General features: G+C 46.5%; 1 protein-coding gene across 1 annotated transcript in view; it reads left to right on the top strand.

The window, feature by feature from the left end:
• The window catches only part of SLC5A1 (solute carrier family 5 member 1), a 279347-nt gene that overhangs the window by 247764 nt on the left and 12440 nt on the right, over positions 1-19143 (top strand). The window contains exon 12 of the mRNA XM_085634551.1: positions 7859-8027. Coding sequence (XP_085490677.1) covers positions 7859-8027 — 169 coding nt within the window. The remainder of the gene's footprint in view (positions 1-7858; positions 8028-19143) is intronic.

The following is a 19143-nucleotide window of genomic DNA, read 5'->3' as shown; positions in this document are numbered from 1 at the left end:
ACTGAGTATGTGTTAGATCTGGAACCGATGTAAAGGGCTATCTATTGATGAGAACTGAGTCAGTGTTAGATCTAGAACCGATGTAAAGGGCTATCTATTGATGAGAACTCAGTGATGGTTACATAGGGAGCAGATGTAAAGGGCCATCTATTGATGAGAACTGAGTTAGGGCTACAAGTGCAGGTTATGGGCTGATTCATAAACTGAATTTCGTAGTATGTAAAGTAGTACTACGGTACTACTGCCCACGTCCTACAGATTGCTATTGACATGCTTAGATGTGGCGGCCTCCGCCACTGCGACTCCTACCTTTTCTCTGCAGAAATGATGGTGAAGATCTCTGCGCGTGTAGGTGTGCATTTTTGGGGAGGGTCTGGCAGTGCGGCTTACTTACTACTGAATGGGGGGGTTTGGGGAGGCTTGAAGGAGGGTTTGGGGGGGGACGTGCTACTACAAGTCCCAACCCACGAAAGAGTAAGACCATTGAAATTCACATACTACACTTCTAAAATTACTACAGCCGTAAAGGTCACAAAACAGTATTAAATGTATACTTCCATGGAAACAATGGAGGCAGGGACTTAATATAACACCATATAGACAATAATGCTAAAATAGTTTAAATAATCTGACTTTAAATCTTTAAATTATATGTGTGTGTGTGTGTGTATATATATATATAAATTAAATGGTTTATCATTATGGAATGATTTAAATAGTTTAATATAAAAAAAATGAATAGTTAACATATATAACATTAATTTACATTTTATAAAATGTTATTAAAAATTGTAGATTACTTCAAATTATTTTGAACAGAACTTGTATTTATAAATACATTTAGTAGCTATTAGTTAAAAAACAACCACTAGTTATGGTAAAAAACATAATATTGAAATAATTGAATTATCTAATAAACATTTATTGTGAAGCGCTAGTGTGCTCTAGCATCTTATTTTATAAGCTCTAGGGCAAAAATAATTATGGGAACGCACAAGCCCATTATTGCCGTTTTAGCGGCAGTTTTCTGCCGCTAAAGCGGCGATAATTTTATCGCCTGGCTTGATAATATGCCCCATAGTTTTTTCGAATGACTGCTTTTTGTTTCATGGTTGGATGAAAATCGAGCATCAGACCACACAAGACACGGATGAGTATACTAAGGGGCATATCTACAATGACGGCGATAAATAAACGTAAAGCGCGCTTAGCGCTTTGTTCTTTATCGCCGTCTATCTCTGGAATTTCTCGCCTTGGTAACGCGTTATTAACAACGCGTTACTCCAGGGTGATAAAAATTCCAAAGATAGCGGGGAAATCGCCGTTTTGCAGGGAACATCGCTGGTTTCCCAGCGATATTCCCTGCAAAACGGCGATAACCTTGCTGATACGACCCACAGGGTCGTATCAGCATAATCCACCCCAATGTTAGGGGTAGGTAAGTCTGCTTTTTAGCAGACGTAGGTTTTTGGAAAAAACTGTGGTTTTCTCCAAAAACTAACGTGTGCTAAAATGCTGGGGCAACCTTGTAAATATCGCAATGTGAACATCAGCGATATTTACAAGGTGGTCCTGCCCAGTGACGCTCACTTTGCATCTCATTAGAGATGCAAAGGAAGGCGTTGGGTAAAAGGGTGCTAACATACGCTAATACATGTTAGCATCCTCTTGTTAATAGGGCAATAGTTTTATCTCTGAGAGGTAGGTGTGTAGGGGCATATTTACAAGGGCTTTATCTCCACTTTTTTGGCTTACAAAGCCAAAAAAGCGGAGATAAAACCAGCGCCCTATTTACAAGAGGGTGCTAACATGCATAATCGCATGTTAGCACCCTTTTTCCCAACGCCTCACTTTGCATCTCCAATGAGATGCAAAGTGGGTGTTACTGGGCGTACCCAAGATGGACTACCGTGCAAATATCGCTGATGTTTACATCGCGATATTTACAAGGCAGCCCACATGATTTTAGCACACATTAGATTTTGGCGAAAACTGCCATTTTCGCCAAAACCTAACGTCTGCTAAAATCCTGACTTAGCCATCCCTAACATAGGGGGTGGATTATGCTGATACGACCCTGTGGGTCGTATCAGCAAGGTTATCGCCCTTATGCAGGGAACATCGCTGGCGAACCAGCGATGTTCCCTGCATAAGGGTGATAACCTCGCTATCTCTGGAATTCTTATCGCCCTGGAGTAACGTGTTGTTAATAACGCGCTACCAGGGCGATAAATACCAGAGATAGCCTGCGATAATATAATTACCGCTAAGCACGGCCAGCGATAATTATCGCTGGCCATTGTTAATATGCCCCTTCGTCCTTCTCCTCGATTCCCACTGCTTTCATGGAAATAGGGAGCTGAGTAAATGGCAGCCTCTAACACTCACTCTGCAAACTCTCGGCTGCCCAGCTGGGCCAAGCCTTTGCTTTTGAAATAGCTGCAATAAAATACATGAAATAAAAAGCAAAGATGCTCTGGAATGCAATATAATGCACGTGCTTGCACTTTCCTAGGTTACAAGTTTAAGTAGAATGCTTACAGCTGGGTGTATCCAAGCCCACGTTCTGGCTTTGTCTAGCTGATTCCCATGCGTCGTGTATCTCTTTCCACCCCTTCCAATATCCCTTTGAAGAAAGATAAGATATTTTTCTGTTAATCAACTGTTATTTGTATTTAGCGAACTGGATCTTGTTGCCTGTCAACCAGGAGATGAGAATGTTAGGGGAGTATTACAAGTTTAAACTGTACTCATGTCAAATTTCCACCTTGTGAAATAGACCGCAGGCTAGATTTACTAAACTTTGATGCCACACAATGAAGCAAGGGAAGTTGCTGCTCTGATTTGGGTCAAGGAGAGACCCAAAATGCACCATATCCACTAAGATAGGCTGAGTTCTGCTCTCTCGTAGTACTGGCCCACTTCTGGATGCCTAGCATCAATGCAGGCACCCCTGAGCCATGTCTGAGTTGCACGAGTGGCTGCTACAGGGCAGTAGTGGTGGGGTGGGGCGGGGGTAAAAAAAAGAAAACAAAAAAAGAAAATGTAACTTACCTGCCGGTCGCTGCCTCTCCTCCGCCCTCTTCGGTCGACTCAGGAAGCACTAAGGAAGCCAATCACGAGGCTGCAGTAATTGTCAGCGTTGTTGGTCTGAGCGGCCTGGTTCGGAACTCTGACAGGTGGTTGGAGCCTGTGCATGTGCATGTGCCTGTGCATGTGCTGTGCAATACAGCCGGGTGGAGATCATGATAAGTGAACATATGTGTTCGGGCGGCCCAAGACTGCTGGCCAAACCCTCATGCACACTCAGAAAGTGCCAAACACTCCTCCCCCTGCTCTGTGGGCAGCCCAGCCCCACCCGCACCACCCCTAAAAGAAACACAACAGAGCCAGTACTGAAAAATGAAATGATAATAGCACGGTGTTATTATCATTTCATTTTTCCTGTGGGGTGACGCTCCTCCGCCTCAGTGGAGGAGCCGCCGCTGCTGAGTTGTGGGTAATATCGTTTTTGCGCACAAACACTATTCTAAGATGCTTATCCCTCTTTATATGTGCGCTGCAGGATACAGCCGTCATGCAAAGAGGGAGGAAAGAGGAGAAGTAACTATATTTTTCCTTCTACGCCAGCCTTGGGTAGGTGCACCATTTTGGTGCAAACTCATATTACTGACTTTAGTAAATTTGGATGGATTCACGGGAACCCCCATGCTCCACCCATGGAATGCCTCCCCCACACAAGGCAGTGCTATGCGCTGCTTCTGGAATAAAACCCCAAGCAAACCCACGCAATTCTTGATTTGTATGGCTTGATGAATCCCAAAATGGATTTTGCATTTGAAATTTGCCAGGAAATTGGAGCAACCCTGACACCAAATCTTAGCACATCTGGGCCTGCGTGCATAAATATGGCGTGAGTATGCTTTTGCATATTTAACTGGGTAATGTTTTTGCTCCATTGAGAAAATATTTTTCTCCAGGAGAAATCCTTTCCTTGCATTAAGTATGAGTGTTCCTTCACCATTCCTACCTTGGTAATGCCTTTATCAGGAGTAACTTTACGCATGCTTTCGCAGTGCGTAAATACAGCAGAAAGGCAAGTGGCAACGCACAAACTTAGGAGTCTGTGGCACTTCACCTACTTTTTAGGTCTCGCCTGACCCAGCGCATGCGCTGGTCTGGCGAGACCTATTGAGAGGGCTCCAAAAAGTGCTACCAGGCCAGCCTAGAGCTGCAGTGCATGTGCGCGGGCGCGCGCGCCGCGCTTTACCGCGATTACTTTCACTTTCGCGGCCGCTTTGATGTTTGATCGCGATCACTTTCACTTTTGCGGCCGCTTGGCATAGCCAATAGGTCTCACTTTTGGGACCTTATAAGTGTTTAGTTATGCAACGGTTGCATGGCTAAACACTTATAAGGTCCCAAAGGCGAGACCTATTGGCTATGCCAATGCTTGTTCATTAGGCCACCCAGAAAGTCCCACAAATCCACACCAGCCCTAAATTTACAAATGCAAAAATTGCACCACGCTGGCAGGATTGCCCATTGCCTATTGCACTTTATGCTTGTAAAATTGTGCCAGTTCCGATTCCGAGAATTAGACTTGTGAATTAACGTGCACGCAGCGGACATGCTGTGCGCCCACACTCAACGTAGGTGTGGAATCGGGTTTGCATTTGATGGCGCAGATTGAATGCAGGTGAATCTAAAGAGCAAAGCGAAGCTCAATTTACAGCCAGTAAATTCCCTCAGTCTTTGCTAGGGGTAGGCAATTATATGACTGCAGTGCGGAGTTGCATACAATTGGGAACATTTAAACTCTATAGAATAGGTGGAGTCCTCCCATGTTCACAGACTATGCTGCATTGCCAGTGCTGGACATAAACCCCCCACCCTTACCCCCTCACGATGTACCAGGATGGGGCATCTTGGATCAGGAAATGGAATGGAGAATATTGCTCTCTCTACCGGGGATATGTGAGGCGCTGGCGAGGGAAGCCAAGATTGCGCCCGAGGGCTGGGGGTGCTGGCACTTGGAGCAGGCGGACAGGGGAGGAGAGGTTGGGGACCCAGGAAAGACTGCACTGGCCATGACACTGATTGGGCAGGTTCCAGGCCGGTACAAGCATAGCAGTCCCTCAAAGAAGGACATCTGGACGGTAAGGATCTGAGAGGGAACTTACACCGCCATGTCCTTTTGGGTGGGACCAATGACAGCTCGAGATGTGTGCGTGAATGTGCGTGCTCTCTCTCTCTCTCTCTCTCTCTCTCTCTCTCTCCCCAGGGGCAGGGCTGAAGTCACATCCTTCACCTGAAATACAAAGGCTTTTAAACAGAATACAAGTCTGTGCGAGGAATGTGGGAGAGTGTGTGAGACAGCAACTCAGAGAGATACCACTCAGCAGTAAGATGAACCTGGATAACCAAAGGGCCAAGGAACCGGTTGCTATAACATGTCAGCCTAACCAACGAATGATAAATTCGCCAGTAATTGTCATGCACCCTTGCCTGATGACACTTTTAAACCCCATAATGCCACCACTACAACATTATCGACCTTCCCTCCCCTCTCTAGGGATGAAACCATCACACTTCTGTGCAATGTCAAATCTGGCTCCCCTTTAGATGTTATGCCTGCGAGAACTGCGGCGCCCCTTGCACATGGACTCGCAGATTCTGTTAGTCCCCTTCTTAACTCCTCCCTTGATAGCGGTCTGGTCCCCTCCACTTGGAAAGCAGCCCAGGTCATTCCATTGCGGAAAAATAAGAATCTTCCAATGGATGACCTCTCTAACCTCCGTCCTATCTCTCTTCTGCCCTATCTGAGCAAGGTCTTGGAGAAGCATGTGAATAGACATCTCTCCAACCATATCGAAGCAATCGGATACTTGGACCCGTCTCAATCAGGATTCCGCGCAAACTATAGTACGGAGACTGCGTTTGTAGCCGTAACCGACTACATCAGACTTATTCTTGATCAGGGACAGTCTGCCATCCTGGTCCTTTTAGATCTCTCCGCTGCTTTCGATACGGTGGACCATCCGACCTTGCTTGGAAGGCTTAAGGAGACTGGTCTCGGAGGAATGGCGCTGAACTGGATTACCAGTTTCCTTTCCAATCGCACACAAACACTTAATTTAGGCCCTTTCCGCTCTACCACCGAAAATCTGTCCAAGGGTGTGCCACAGGGCTCTTGTTTAAGCCCCACATTATTCAACATCTTTGTTGCTTCTCTTTTAAGATCTCTTGGGTTCATCCCCGTATCTTATGCGGATGATACCCAACTTATTTTTCCATTCAATAAATCCTCTCTGACAGCCCATTCATCTTTTGCCTCAGGTATGTTGGCCATCTCGCAGTGGATGAGTAACAACTTTCTCCAATTGAATGCAAATAAAACGGAGATCATCCTCTTCGGTGATGCCCCCATCCTGTGGTCTCCCGCTTGGTAGCCATCGGAATTGGGACCTGCTCCTCCGCCCAAATTAACAGCAAAAAATGTGGGTGTGCGCTTTGACCAGGCTCTGTCTATGAAGGACCATGTATCCTTCACAGCCGGCGCATGCTTCTTTACTTTGAGCCTCTTGAGGAAAGCCCTCCCCTATCTCCCGGACTCGCTCCGTAAGACACTAGTGCAGGCACTAGTACTGAATAAGTTGGATTACTGTAATGCCCTCTTGGTTGCCGCGAATGAATTTGCTCTTAGCCGTTTGCAAGTGGTTCAAAACACCGCGGCACGACTAGTCACCAATGCCCCTTATAGATCAGCTTCACTCCCACTGCTCCAACAACTTCATTGGTTGCCAGTGCAAACACGGATTAAGTTTAAGCTTTGCTGCCTGACACACAAAGCATTGTGGGGTCCCAGCCCCCAATATCTAGCTGCGAGACTCCATAAATATACTCCCAGCCGCGACTTGAGATCAGGCTCTAAATCTCTGCTACTTATTCCGAGAATTGAGAGAACTCGGTTAGGAGGTAAATCTTTCTCCTATCAAGCTCCTATGATTTGGAATCAGCTCTCCCTTCCCCTAAGGCAATGCCCCGACTACCTTAGGTTTAGAAAGATACTGAAGACAACCCTCTTCGCAGAATGATTTTGCCCCAGCCGCCCCGCACTGCCCACCAGCGCTGAGAGACCCCCCTGGGGGTGATTCACGCGCTTTATAAACTATTAACATAACAAACTATTAACATAACCAGGACACGCTCTCAGCCGTCTTAACTCACCCCTGGAAAAACATGTCAATGAACGGCGGTGGGGGACGGTAGCATGTCATTTTTTGACATCGTCCTAAAACGAAGAACGTTAGCCAGATGAAAACAGGATGACACAGCTTCATTTTAGGGGAAAGTTAAAACCATAAATTACGTTTTCCACGAAAATATGTTTTCATGTAAAGGGCCTTTGTAGAGAAAGAAGAGGTCAGCGTGCCAAAGAGGTAAGAAACGAAAAGGGGCTAGCATAGAGGAGAGGGGCAGCGAAGAGGGTGAGTAAGGTGTTTGTATGAAGAAAAAAGAATAAAGCGAGATTGGGATTAAAGAGATTGTAAAACGTATATGGAGTAAAGTGGGGCAGGACAGCAATATGCAGGACTTAACAAAAACCTTACTACAGTATGATTGCTAGGCTATTTATAATTCATGAAGAATTGGTTTGTGTTGTTGAATGGATGTGCATTTTTCGCAGCTCGGTTGGAAGACTGGTAGATTCTCTGTTACAGTGAAGACACTGTGAGCAGCCTGGCTGGTTCTCTTTACTCATGCCTGAGAACTGCTCGATTCCTGATTACTCAGTGTTACCCTGCACACTGGCCATTATTCTTGGCCAGCTTTTCATCTGTTCCTTTTCTTGTAGGGTATTCATCTTGTTCCTGATTGGCGTCAGCATCGCCTGGGTCCCCATTCTGCAGTCGGCTCAGAGTGGGCAGCTCTTTGATTACATCCAGTCCATCACCAGCTACTTGGGCCCTCCCATCGCCTCTGTCTTCCTGCTCGCCATCTTTGTCAAGCGAGTGAATGAACAGGTATTTGATGACCATGAGTGAAAGGCAAATTTTGTTGAACCCGGTGGCACTTAAAATAAGCATTGAAAATGCAATAGGTCTCGCCTTTTATTAAGTTAAAGCCATTTGCTTTGCTAATGGTATTGTATACCATAGCAAATGCCTTTAACTGAATGAAAGGCGAGACCTACTGCATTTTTAATGCTTGTTTTTATATTTCTTCAGTGTTACAGGCTTCTGGTACCGGTCCTCCAACCCCTTGAACCAGAAAATCCTCTTAAAAAAGGTGCTGAGATGGCGAGGACTACTGTTCTTTATACCCATAAAATAAGCAAATTGCAGCAAGTCGTCTGCACTTTAAATTGATCATTTTGTCTAAGCGAGATCACAACTGTACGGCACACATGTTTTCGACCCCAGAAGGATGAAGGGATGAGTTGGCCATGCAGTCAGTTGAAGCTGTTGTGCAAGTACAAACAACCATTGGTAAAGCCAATAGCTCATCCTTTTACAGTCAAGACCTATTGGCTTTGCCAACACTAGATGTTTTTATGGTAGGGTTATGAATCGGAAAAAACATTTAAAAAAATCTTTTTAATATACTTTCTTAACTCTGCTGGACGGAAGATATTAAATTACACACTGAGTGTGAACATGCAATCCTTTTCGAAGACATGCCTTGAATGACAACATTATGTCCTCAAACTTTTCTATTCCCATTTGTCAGTATTACTTAGGTCTCATAGCAGATATGTGATCAGGTGGATAGGGGAGAGAATGTGGCGTCACAGTCAGAGCTACCAACTTTGTAACCGGTGAACCAGGTGCGAATTTCGGCATCGGCTCAACATCCTGTGATTCTGGGCAAATCACTTAACCTCCTCGTGCCTCCCAAAAACCAACTGAATGTGGCCTTGTGTAATGTAATTAGTGCATCTGTAAAGAGCCGCACCTTCGGGCCAAGTTCGCGCTATTATAAAACTGGGGGAAACTGCGTTTCTACTGTGGACATCCCCCGTACTTCAACATCTCGACTGGTAAATTCACTAATAAAATTATCTGTTTAGTTAAGCGGGCCTTACATCTGCCACCTCTTGTTCCGACTCTAGTTATCTCACCCCGAAGTGCGAGGGCCCTTCTCATGTTACCAAACCGATGCACACATTTATGGACAAAACACTAACCTTAAAATAAGTAGAGACATTCAACCACAGAGTTCAAAGATGCGAAATGTATTCACAAGCAACGACCTGCACACAGCTTTTGCAGTTCATAGATAGTGCCAGTCGAACATGCCTGCTGGCCTCCACTGAGCGCACGCTTCCGGATTTGGCAAGGAAGGGTGTTGTTATATGGGTGACTGCTGTATTACCTGCAGGATGCACCACGTAAGCACATAGCCTGGGGGAGGACAAATATGTGAAAGCCATCAACTAGCCAAATGGCCGTACCTCAGGGTAGGTGCCCCGCCCCCCGGTGAGCAAACCGTAGCAAGGTCTGTGTGGCGAGACAGGCTGCGGCATAGGGATTGCACCAGCGAGTGCTTGCCCGGTGCTGCACAGTCAGCACACCCTTTCTCTAGGGGAGTCACACATCTCTGACTGGAAAACATCTCCACGGGGCAGGGTTACACTGCTCAAGGAAGATTATCACAACACTCCGCAGCATCTGAGAGGCAGCCCTTGTCTTTAAGATGAACACGCATCAAGGGGCTCGTTCCAGCAGAGCCCACTCTTACAAGCCTCAGCTGCTTTGCATAACAAGCGCGGTCCCGAAAGTGAAAGTGGACCGCGCTGCAGCCGATCTCTTGTCTTTATGGGGCTATGTGTTAGAAACACATGGCCCCATAAAGTTAAGAAAGTGCTTTGCGACAGACGCAAAGCTTGCAAGCCAGTCCGGGTGGGCCGACACAGAAAGCCAAAGGGAGGCAACCCAAACACCTAATTTCCAATGGCAGGCCGCCGTTTAACATAAACAGTGATGCCGGCCAATGGGAATGAGGGGCGGGGCTTAAAGCCCTCTTCTGAAAATCCTCTCCTACAAAATCTCTCGCGGAGGTGGAGCAGGGCTCTGCCCTGCAATGCACGCAAGACCTAATAATGATCAAAGTGCAGAGCTAACTCTGTGACAAACTGGGACACTGTCTTTCCTAGACCTCCCCCAAACCGCGAGGGATATTAGTTAAATTGTAGGGCTCATTTCTTATTATTAGTACTATACGTTCGAAGGAAGGGAGGGGGTAGAGGGTTTCTGAATTTGTTACTCTAGGGCAATTTGCTTGATTTATGGACCGGACTGCATTCATATTCTTGGGTCCTTTAGGAATGTAATTTAGAATGGGCTAATGCAGTGTTTCCCAAACTGTGGGTCGCGACCCGCTGGTGAGTCATCAGCCGCTTTCTGGTGGGTCACGAAAGACCAATAACAGAACATTTACATTTTGTATTAATCTTCGCTGTGCTTCAAAGATAGAGGTCAAATGTCTGGCTATGTCTTCTGACAAATTGCTGCTTATTCTTTTAACATGGGGATTGGTGTTTACTTTCCTTTCTCTGACTACAAAATGACAGTAGTTTTGAAAGTGACATTCATGCAGGAGGGTACATAGAGTGTGAATGTAAAGGCTGTAGGGTGTCATTTCTTTTGTAACACACAACACAATTTAAACACCTATCAATGAAATGTACACAAATTTCAGAGTATATCAGCTGTTAGGAAAGCAAAAGTGGCACTCTATTGTTTATAAATCAGAAGTTTTAACGAAACAAAGATTTTAACTGCAACAAAGCAAATCAAGACACTTTAACCTGGTGATGCGCAAATGATAAATATTTACTGAAACACGGTTTCCACACTTTATCATTTGTGTTCTTGTAAGTCTCTGCAAATTTAGTGGCCATTGTAATGGAAAATGTGCTGTCTGCAAATAACAGTGTACTACGGCACGATGATTTAGTAATATAGTTGCAACTGTGTGGTCCAAAATGCACCACCAGCCACATACTACACCCATACCACTCTCCTCCTACAATTTGTGTGAACCGAGGATTTTTTCACTATTCTTATGACTTCAGTGATGTAACATTGATGTCAGCATCCCCCTCTGAAAATTCTTTCAGCGCCACTGGTGCAAAGGTGCTGAACTATGTCCCTAAGCCCGGTTAAAACAAAAACCTTGCATGTATTCTTAAAGATGACTCCGGGTGAATGTTTCAGTATTCTTTTTGCTGCTGTCTTTTTTCTTCACAAATCCATTTTAATAGAGAATGTGCACACTATATGCAATCATACACAATCATCCCACTTTTGAATGACTGTTACACATAAAGTGAGAAATATGTATGCGTCCAGTCCCTGTGGTCACCCACCCAGAGGCAACCAACCCCTCGCTGCACACGGCCTCTGGATGTGTGGCAGGAGGTTGGCTGCAGGGCCCTGTGTCCAACCCCCCCCCAAGGCAGCCAACCCCACTCCACGCACATACTTTGGTGTGTAAGGTGTAGGGTTGGCCTTTTAGCCACGGGAACCCATCCACCCAGGGCCAAAACATATATTAAGGGTAAGGGGTGTGCAGCTCCCCTCCTCAAGCTTTAATAGGCCCCGGGGAACCCATTCCCGCAGCTCAATTCTATTAAAAAGGGGAGGGGGCATGGGCCCCGAGCCTCAATACGTCCCATGGACCCCATCTCTGGGGCTAAATACAGCTAAAAAGAGGAGGGGGCCATGTGGTCCCCCTGCCCAGCCTATTTTGGCCCCGGGTACCCTATCTTACGTTGCCTCCATTAATTATAGGTAGGTGCCCTGGTGCCTACCTGGGATACCCACCAACCACCACACTGGGGGCCGCAGGTGCAGACCCAGGGCCCCTGCAGCCCCAGGTGGCTCCCCGCATGGTGCAGGTCGGCATTGCTCCTGCCCGGAGGGATCATCTGCTTTTTGCATGCTGAGGAATATGTGTTTTGTTTCCCTGCCCACCGGAGTGTGACAAAGGGAAACAGACCCAAATCTGCTGCCAGCCAGCGGGAGCATTTCTAAAGCTTCTGCCTGCTTGGAACACACTTTTATGTTTGCTCCCGTTTGGTGGGAGATTTAAAAATACAAAAACAACAGTTGATGGACAGAATGCAGACCAATGTCATACATTCACCCCAGTACAGAGATCTGGGCCTAAATCCATCGTTTTTTTGCTCACCATGCCATTCCAGTTTGAACCCAGCCATATGCAAATCAGTCTTGACCTTGTGCCTCATGGGAACAGTCCAGCCTGAACTTCCAAGCCAGGCCCTCCCTGGACTGAAACCAAGCATCCAAGGACCGGTTTCGGGGTTTCACCCCTCTTCAGCCAGGATAGCTTGATTCCAGTGGCATGGAGAGCACGGGACCCACGTCTGGGCATACCCTTCCCACTCGGGGTGACAAATGCAAAAACAACAGTTGATGGACAGAATGCAGAACAATGTCATACATTCACCCCAGTACAGAGATCTGGGCCTAAATCCATCGTTTTTTGCTCACCATGCCATTCCAGTTTGAACCCAGCCATATGCAAATTAGTCTTGACCCTGTGCCTCATGGGAACAGTCCAGCCTGAACTGCCAAGCCAGGCCCTCCCTGGACTGAAACTAAGCATCCTAGGACCGGTTTCAGGGTTTCACCCCTCTTCAGCCAGGATAGCTTGATTCCAGTGGCATGGAGAGCACGGGACTCACGTCTGAACATACCCGTCCCACTCGGGGTGACAAATGCAAAAACAACAGTTGATGGACAGAATGCAGAACAATGTCATACATGGGTCAGACTGATTTGAAAATGGCCATGTCTGAACTAGGGTGGCAGAGTGGGCTAAAGAACGGTGATGGATTAAACCCAGATCAGTTGACTGGGGGTGAGTGCTTGCAATGTTCAACACTCCGTCCATCATTTCCTTTGGTTTTGCTTTGTTCGCCATAAGTTGGCAGGGTATGCTCAGACGTGAGTCCCTTGCTCACTTTGCCACTGGATTCAAGCAAGCCTGGCTGAAGACGGCTGAGATGCCAGAAACCGGTCCTAGGAAGCTTGTTTCCGGTCTAGGGAAGACATGGCTTGGCAGTTCGGGCTGGACTGTTCCCATGAGGCACAGGGTCAGACTGATTTGCATATGGCCATGTCTGAACTGGGGTGGCAGAGTGGGCTAAAGAATGGTGATGGATTAAACCCAGATCAGTTGACTGGGGGTGAGTGCTTGCAATGTTCAACACTCCGTCCATCATTTCCTTTGGTTTAGATTTAAAAATGCTCCTGACAGATGGGAGCAAACATATGTTTCCCTGCCTGGGTTAATGTGGGCAGGGAAACTACTGTGTCACGGGCGTGGGCTCTCCGGGACACAGTCACAGAGCCAGCCCTGAGGGATAAGGTCCCTAGGGCCTTTTAAGGCTCAGAGAGGGGGGCCGCATGGCTCCCCTCCCCTTTTATTTACATTTCAGCCCCGGGGGATGGAGCTTAATTAGGATCCGTGAGGGGTCCTGGGCACTCCTTCCCTTGTTTTTCACCTCAGCCTTAGGAATGGGGTCCCCGGCACCTCTCAGAGGCTCGGGCGTGTACACATGCCCCCTTCTCCCCACAAAATAACATGCGTCGCCCCCCAGGCCTGTGCATTTTTTTTTTATTTTGTCACAGATTCACGGATCCTCTGCAAATTTTTGGCAAAATAAAAACAATTTTTTGGGCATCCGTACCTTGCCTCATATATTGTTTTTTTGTCTTAGGACTCAGTTCCGAGTCCTAAGATGGTTGCAAGCACTTCCTGGTTTATGCGGTGGCACCCAATCAGATGTCAGCAGGAGATCTGTCAGGTCTTTGGATCCTCCGTGGTGTGATATATACACCTTTTCTTAACCTTAATTACTCCAAAACTACTGAACGGATTTACACCAAAAGCACTCTTTCTGGACCAAGATCTTGCTTTCTGCCAAATTTGGTGTAGATCCATTCAGCAGATTGGGCTGTAGCTGTGTGTTCCCATGGAAAAACTGAAGAATAGGTAAAACGCTTTTTGAGAATTCCCCCCCCACCCCCCCCCCTTCCTTTTCTTACTCTCCACTTGACGGATCACCTGACACTTTCCATGTGCAAACTAGTCAAAAAGCATATATTTGTCCACTAAATGAATCCTGACCGAAGGTTTGCAGTGTGATACAAGACTGCAATGTATTAGGGCCACTTCAAAGTACTAAAAGGACATCACCAAGTGTAGGATGTACAGGTATAGGAATCAATTAGCGGAAACCATTTAGTAATATTTAGGGAGGGCAGTACCCTGAAGTAATGTGAGTGATTGTCTATGGCAGCTGAGACAACCAGGTTTGTAACATTTTCTAACTGAAAAATATAAAATAAACATTGGTTCTCATCTTCAGATTGTCTGCAGGAGAATTTAAGTGGACAATCCTGTAGTAGAGCAAGTGCCCCTGAACCAGATTTTTTTTGTTTTGTTTTGAGATAGGTGATAGGCACTAACAATGTTCTGAACTTGTAATCCTGAAGGTAGGTCTTAAATGCAATGAGCTGGTAAACGTCAGCAGCAGAGAAGACGCGCAAACAATACACGGTTGGTGCCTCAAGTTTTTCCTAGAGGGCATCTAAAGATGTCTGCTACTGGGAGCTCCAGTTATCAATACCTTCTGTCTACATGACTCCTTTACCCAATAAATAGCGAAAAGAAGGGATTTAGATATGGCTTAAAGAGATTTTTGAGGCTACCACCAATATCTTGGTTTTGAAGGCATGAATAACGAGAGATCTGTCCTGCATCAGATTCCCTGATCTGTCTGTAACTGTTTGTCAATGGAGACCCTCAGATGGCGCTGGTTCTCGTGTAGATCCTGACGGTCTGGACTTGCCTGACATATAATCCGATAACCCCTGGGAGACAACAGGCCTTAGATCAGCCACGAGCAGGGCCGGACTGGGAACCAAAGCCGGCCCTGGCATACTGCCCGACCAGCCCCCAGCAGGAGGGAGGGGGGTGCGGTCGAACAGTTTGCTGCGGCCGTGTTCGGCCGTTTTTTTTTTTTTACCGGGGGCCGATATTGCCGGCCCCCGGTAACAAAAACGTCACCCAGGGGGCCCAAAACCGGCCCTCACCCTAGCGGCCCACCGGGGAAATTCCCGGTGCCCGCTATGGCCAGTCCGGCCCTGGCCACGAGGAGTGGGACTTCTCTGTTTTCAGCCACAGCTTTGGGCTGTGTGGAAAGCATGCACCGCTTTCAAGGACAGTGGCATCCTACAAGCGTGCTGTTCTGTCTAGTGGCGTTGACGCGGACTATGCCATGATTAGGCATTATACACCCACATCAAATAAGAAAACAGGTCCACCTTGCGCTTTAGATGAATAGTGTATTATAGGTCAAACGTGGGTCTTAAGTGGCCATAGTCAGAGAGCAGTGGTACACAGATAAGTCTGAACTGCGATGAGTTAGTACTTCAGGGTTTATTACTTCGGACAGCATTTTGCTTCATTTTTGTATAATTTAAAAGGGAATATTCTACTTTCCTAAGAACACACCGTTGAGAAAGGAGGAAACACTACAGAAAACAGAGAAGAAAACTATGTATAAAATAGATTGAAGGGTAACTTCAACGGATTCAAATCGGTAGCAAAAGAATAACAATTTCACATAAATATTTTAAAAAAAAGATTTTTAAAGGCTTCAAATTGATTTTCCTACACTTCTGACTATGGGCGAGCTGCCCCTGCTAGAACCAGAGGCTAGCGAGAGACATGTGCCCAGTTTGTACAAGCATAACCTGGTGGAAAGAACAAGCGGGTTCTCGCCTGGAGTCCTACAGAAGTGCAGTGCACCTATACAGTGAAATGCACTAATTCTACACATCTATATGCTCAGCTTGTGAATTCCTCCTGTTTTTGTTTTAACCAAGCCGTGCACTTATCAAACCTTTGCACAGTGCAGCCACCTTGCTGCGCTGCGCTGCGCTGCATGGAGGGGCAGGAATGCACCATATTTAACATTGTACAGCACATTCCTGTCCTTGACTTGTGCTTGCACCCTTTTGGCTGCAGAGTGCTAATGTAGGCACTATGCAAGGTGACGGCGTTGCATGCAGGAATATTTTTGTGCAGGAAGAGACACCTTCCTACACAAAAACAGAGTAAACAATGATGAGAAATAAAGATAATTCTCCTCGTTGCACCTCCTCTGGGAGGTCGTAACAGTTTTGGCACATTCCCAGGTTTACCAGTGTTGGTGTTACAAGTAAAGATAGCTCCTTGGTAGGCAGGCCACGTAGGTTATAAGATGTAGGTTTATTGAAGAAGACAACTCTTAGTTACAGGTTATGGTTATACTGTGAACGTATAGTCCCCACCAGGAGCAGCATCATACTGCTCAGCCCACTCTGTCCAACTGGCACTCTCATAGGCCAGGCACTCCTCAACATTCCATACATCACACACACTGACTGAGGAACAGGGAAACTAGAGAAAGAATACATTACACATAAATCAGGATATAACACATCTCCCCCCTTAGGAAATGATAAAAATACATCAAGAAGTAGGCAAAGGATCTCCTCCAACCCACACTCATCCCAAACACAGGGCATCTCGTGAACACAGAAACAAAACTTGAATCTCTTCCATCAGCACTCGCACCAACACAAAGCTTCTTGAACATAACAAAATGGGTGTCTACCAAGCTTCACTACAGCAGTAGGCAAAGAGTATCTTTCAGCCCACGCTCATCCTTGCAAAAGCACACTACATAAACTTAGAACTCACAAAAACTCCTTACAATCCAAGGGTGCAACAAAACATGACCCCCATCAAACTTCTTACCCTACACCACATACCACACAAGACCAGGGACGCTACATGCACACACACTGTCTCCTGTATACCTTGCAGGACCAGGGACACGATATATAAAATGCCACTCTTACAAAACTGCATTTTCCTAAACTGGAACAAATTCACAATACTCTCTGCCACAATTTCAACATTGCACTCACAAAAATAATACCTACCCAAGCAACAATATTCTCTGCTGCAATTTCAACATGGCGTGGCAGTAACACAAACTCCACCCCTCTGGTGAACGACCTCTCACCCGCACATTCGCTTACATGAAAGCATTTTACAATGAAACATAACATTAGCAGGTAACTCAATGTTCTCTAATCCGGTGAGCGATATCTCACCCATTCCTCCCAGGTGGCAGGGACTAACTTCACTCCTCTCCCGAGAAGTCAGACCTCAAATAAGAATTCACCAGTATCCCCACACTTGCCACTCAAGGCTCGATTATGCCTTCGATCGGGTTCCAAACTCTTCATGCATCCACTGGCCACATGTAACACTGCCCCTTCCGAACACTCTACTTCACAACAACTCTCCTTAATGAACCCACTGTGGGGCACACACAGTTTCTGCTGTTCGCAAGTTAATCATTCCAGTTGGCTAAGCAAGATCGTTCACACGCGGCTGTAAAGGCGACTGTAAAGGCACGCGATGCTTTCCTCACGCATCGTTTATTCCTCCTCAGATTTATCAGGTTCCAACGCGCTTTGTACACAGCTTCCTGTTTTCCGCCTGGTAAATCTAGGAATGCACCAAAATGCATGGGTGGATGTGTGGGACCACCCACGCTCCACCATGGACCTCCCCCCTGGGCAAAGTAACGCAAGGCAGCAAATTATCAAGGTACTCAGGGCCACGCAAAGTGGGCTTGCGTGGCTTGATAAATCTCTCTTAGGTAAATCATACTTAGGCTTTGCGTCACCCTTGCGCCCCCTTGTGTGGTGCCAGGGGGACGCACACCCTTCATAAAGATGCCCCAGAGTGTACAGGTGCCGGCTTAAATTGTGCACAGTGCCTCTTGCAACTTATGCTTATCTAACTTTTGTGAACCAGTCCCATACTTTTCTGTCATGGTTAGCCTAATATAGAAGTGATGCTGCCATGCATGACTAGCATATTAATGAATGCACACACATTAAAGGATTGGAGATGTTCAACACAAGAAAGAATGAATGAATAGAAATGGGGTTGTAGACCACATAGGTAACCTCAAAAGGTATCCTGGCGCTAGGATACAGCGAGTTCTTCACATTACTGATTAATGAATCATAGTGGTGGAAAAAAGGTTTTCTAGATGTATACAAAAGATCAGGGGCCTTTTTACAAGAAAGTGACACAGTGCAGCACCGCAAGCCATTTGGCTGCGCTGCGTCACTTTCAAGGCACATGGATGCGTCATATTCACAACAATATGCTGCATCCCTGTGCTTTCCCCTGCGCTGGTGCAGCATTGGCTGCCATGCGCCAATGCAGGTACCCTTGTGCCATGGTGCAAGGGTGTCTGTGTTTTAGGAGAGATTGTTTTTGTGCGGGAAGGGACACCTTCCTGCCCAAAAACAATCATGTGAGGTGTTTTACTCTTCTGATGTGTGCTGCAGAAAGTGCTGCGTGAAAACGGACCGTATTAACAAGGCCTCGAAAAGCCACACAGGGTGACTTAACATGGCCGTGAAAATATGGAGCACCACACTGCACCACTGCTGTGTCAAAAAAAGTGACGCGCTGTGGGCTTGTAAATATGCCCCAAGGAGTATAGGCTGACTACTTAACAATGGAAGTAAAGGAGAGGAACATAAAGATCTGTCAGCCTCTGCATGGAAGGGAAAACTCGAGCAAAGTAACCGAAAATACCAGTGTCTCAGCAAACAAGACTAATATTGAAGAACTAGAGGCATTAGAAGGCATAGAGAAGTGTGGCTCAATGTGGAGAAGTGTGGCTCAATGGTTAGAGCGGCAGACCCTGATGCAGAGTTCTGGCCTGGGACCAGGGTTCAATTCCCGCCTCGGCGGGTCGTTGGGCTCAATTTCCTCGGACCTGATAATTCTTGCCTCGGTGCCTACTCTAATCATGGGTCCCACTCTGCAACTCTGGGCAATAGCTTGCTTAATCTATCTCCACAACGGCCCCAACAGTGCTGGGGATGCCTGGCTTCACCTTGGGGGTGCCCAGGAGTGGACATTTCACAGGGAAAGACAGGAAGGGTTCCACAGCGGTATGAGTACAGCGCCAGGACGCCCCGTTGCTGGGGCAGCAGTGCGCTATACAAGTACAACATTTCA

The sequence above is a fragment of the Triturus cristatus genome, chromosome 11, assembly GCF_964204655.1.
Source record: "Triturus cristatus chromosome 11, aTriCri1.1, whole genome shotgun sequence".
Taxonomy (NCBI): Eukaryota; Metazoa; Chordata; class Amphibia; order Caudata; family Salamandridae; genus Triturus; species Triturus cristatus.
The sequence above is the reverse complement of the archived record's forward strand: the minus strand, read 5'-3'. Positions and strand labels throughout refer to the sequence as shown.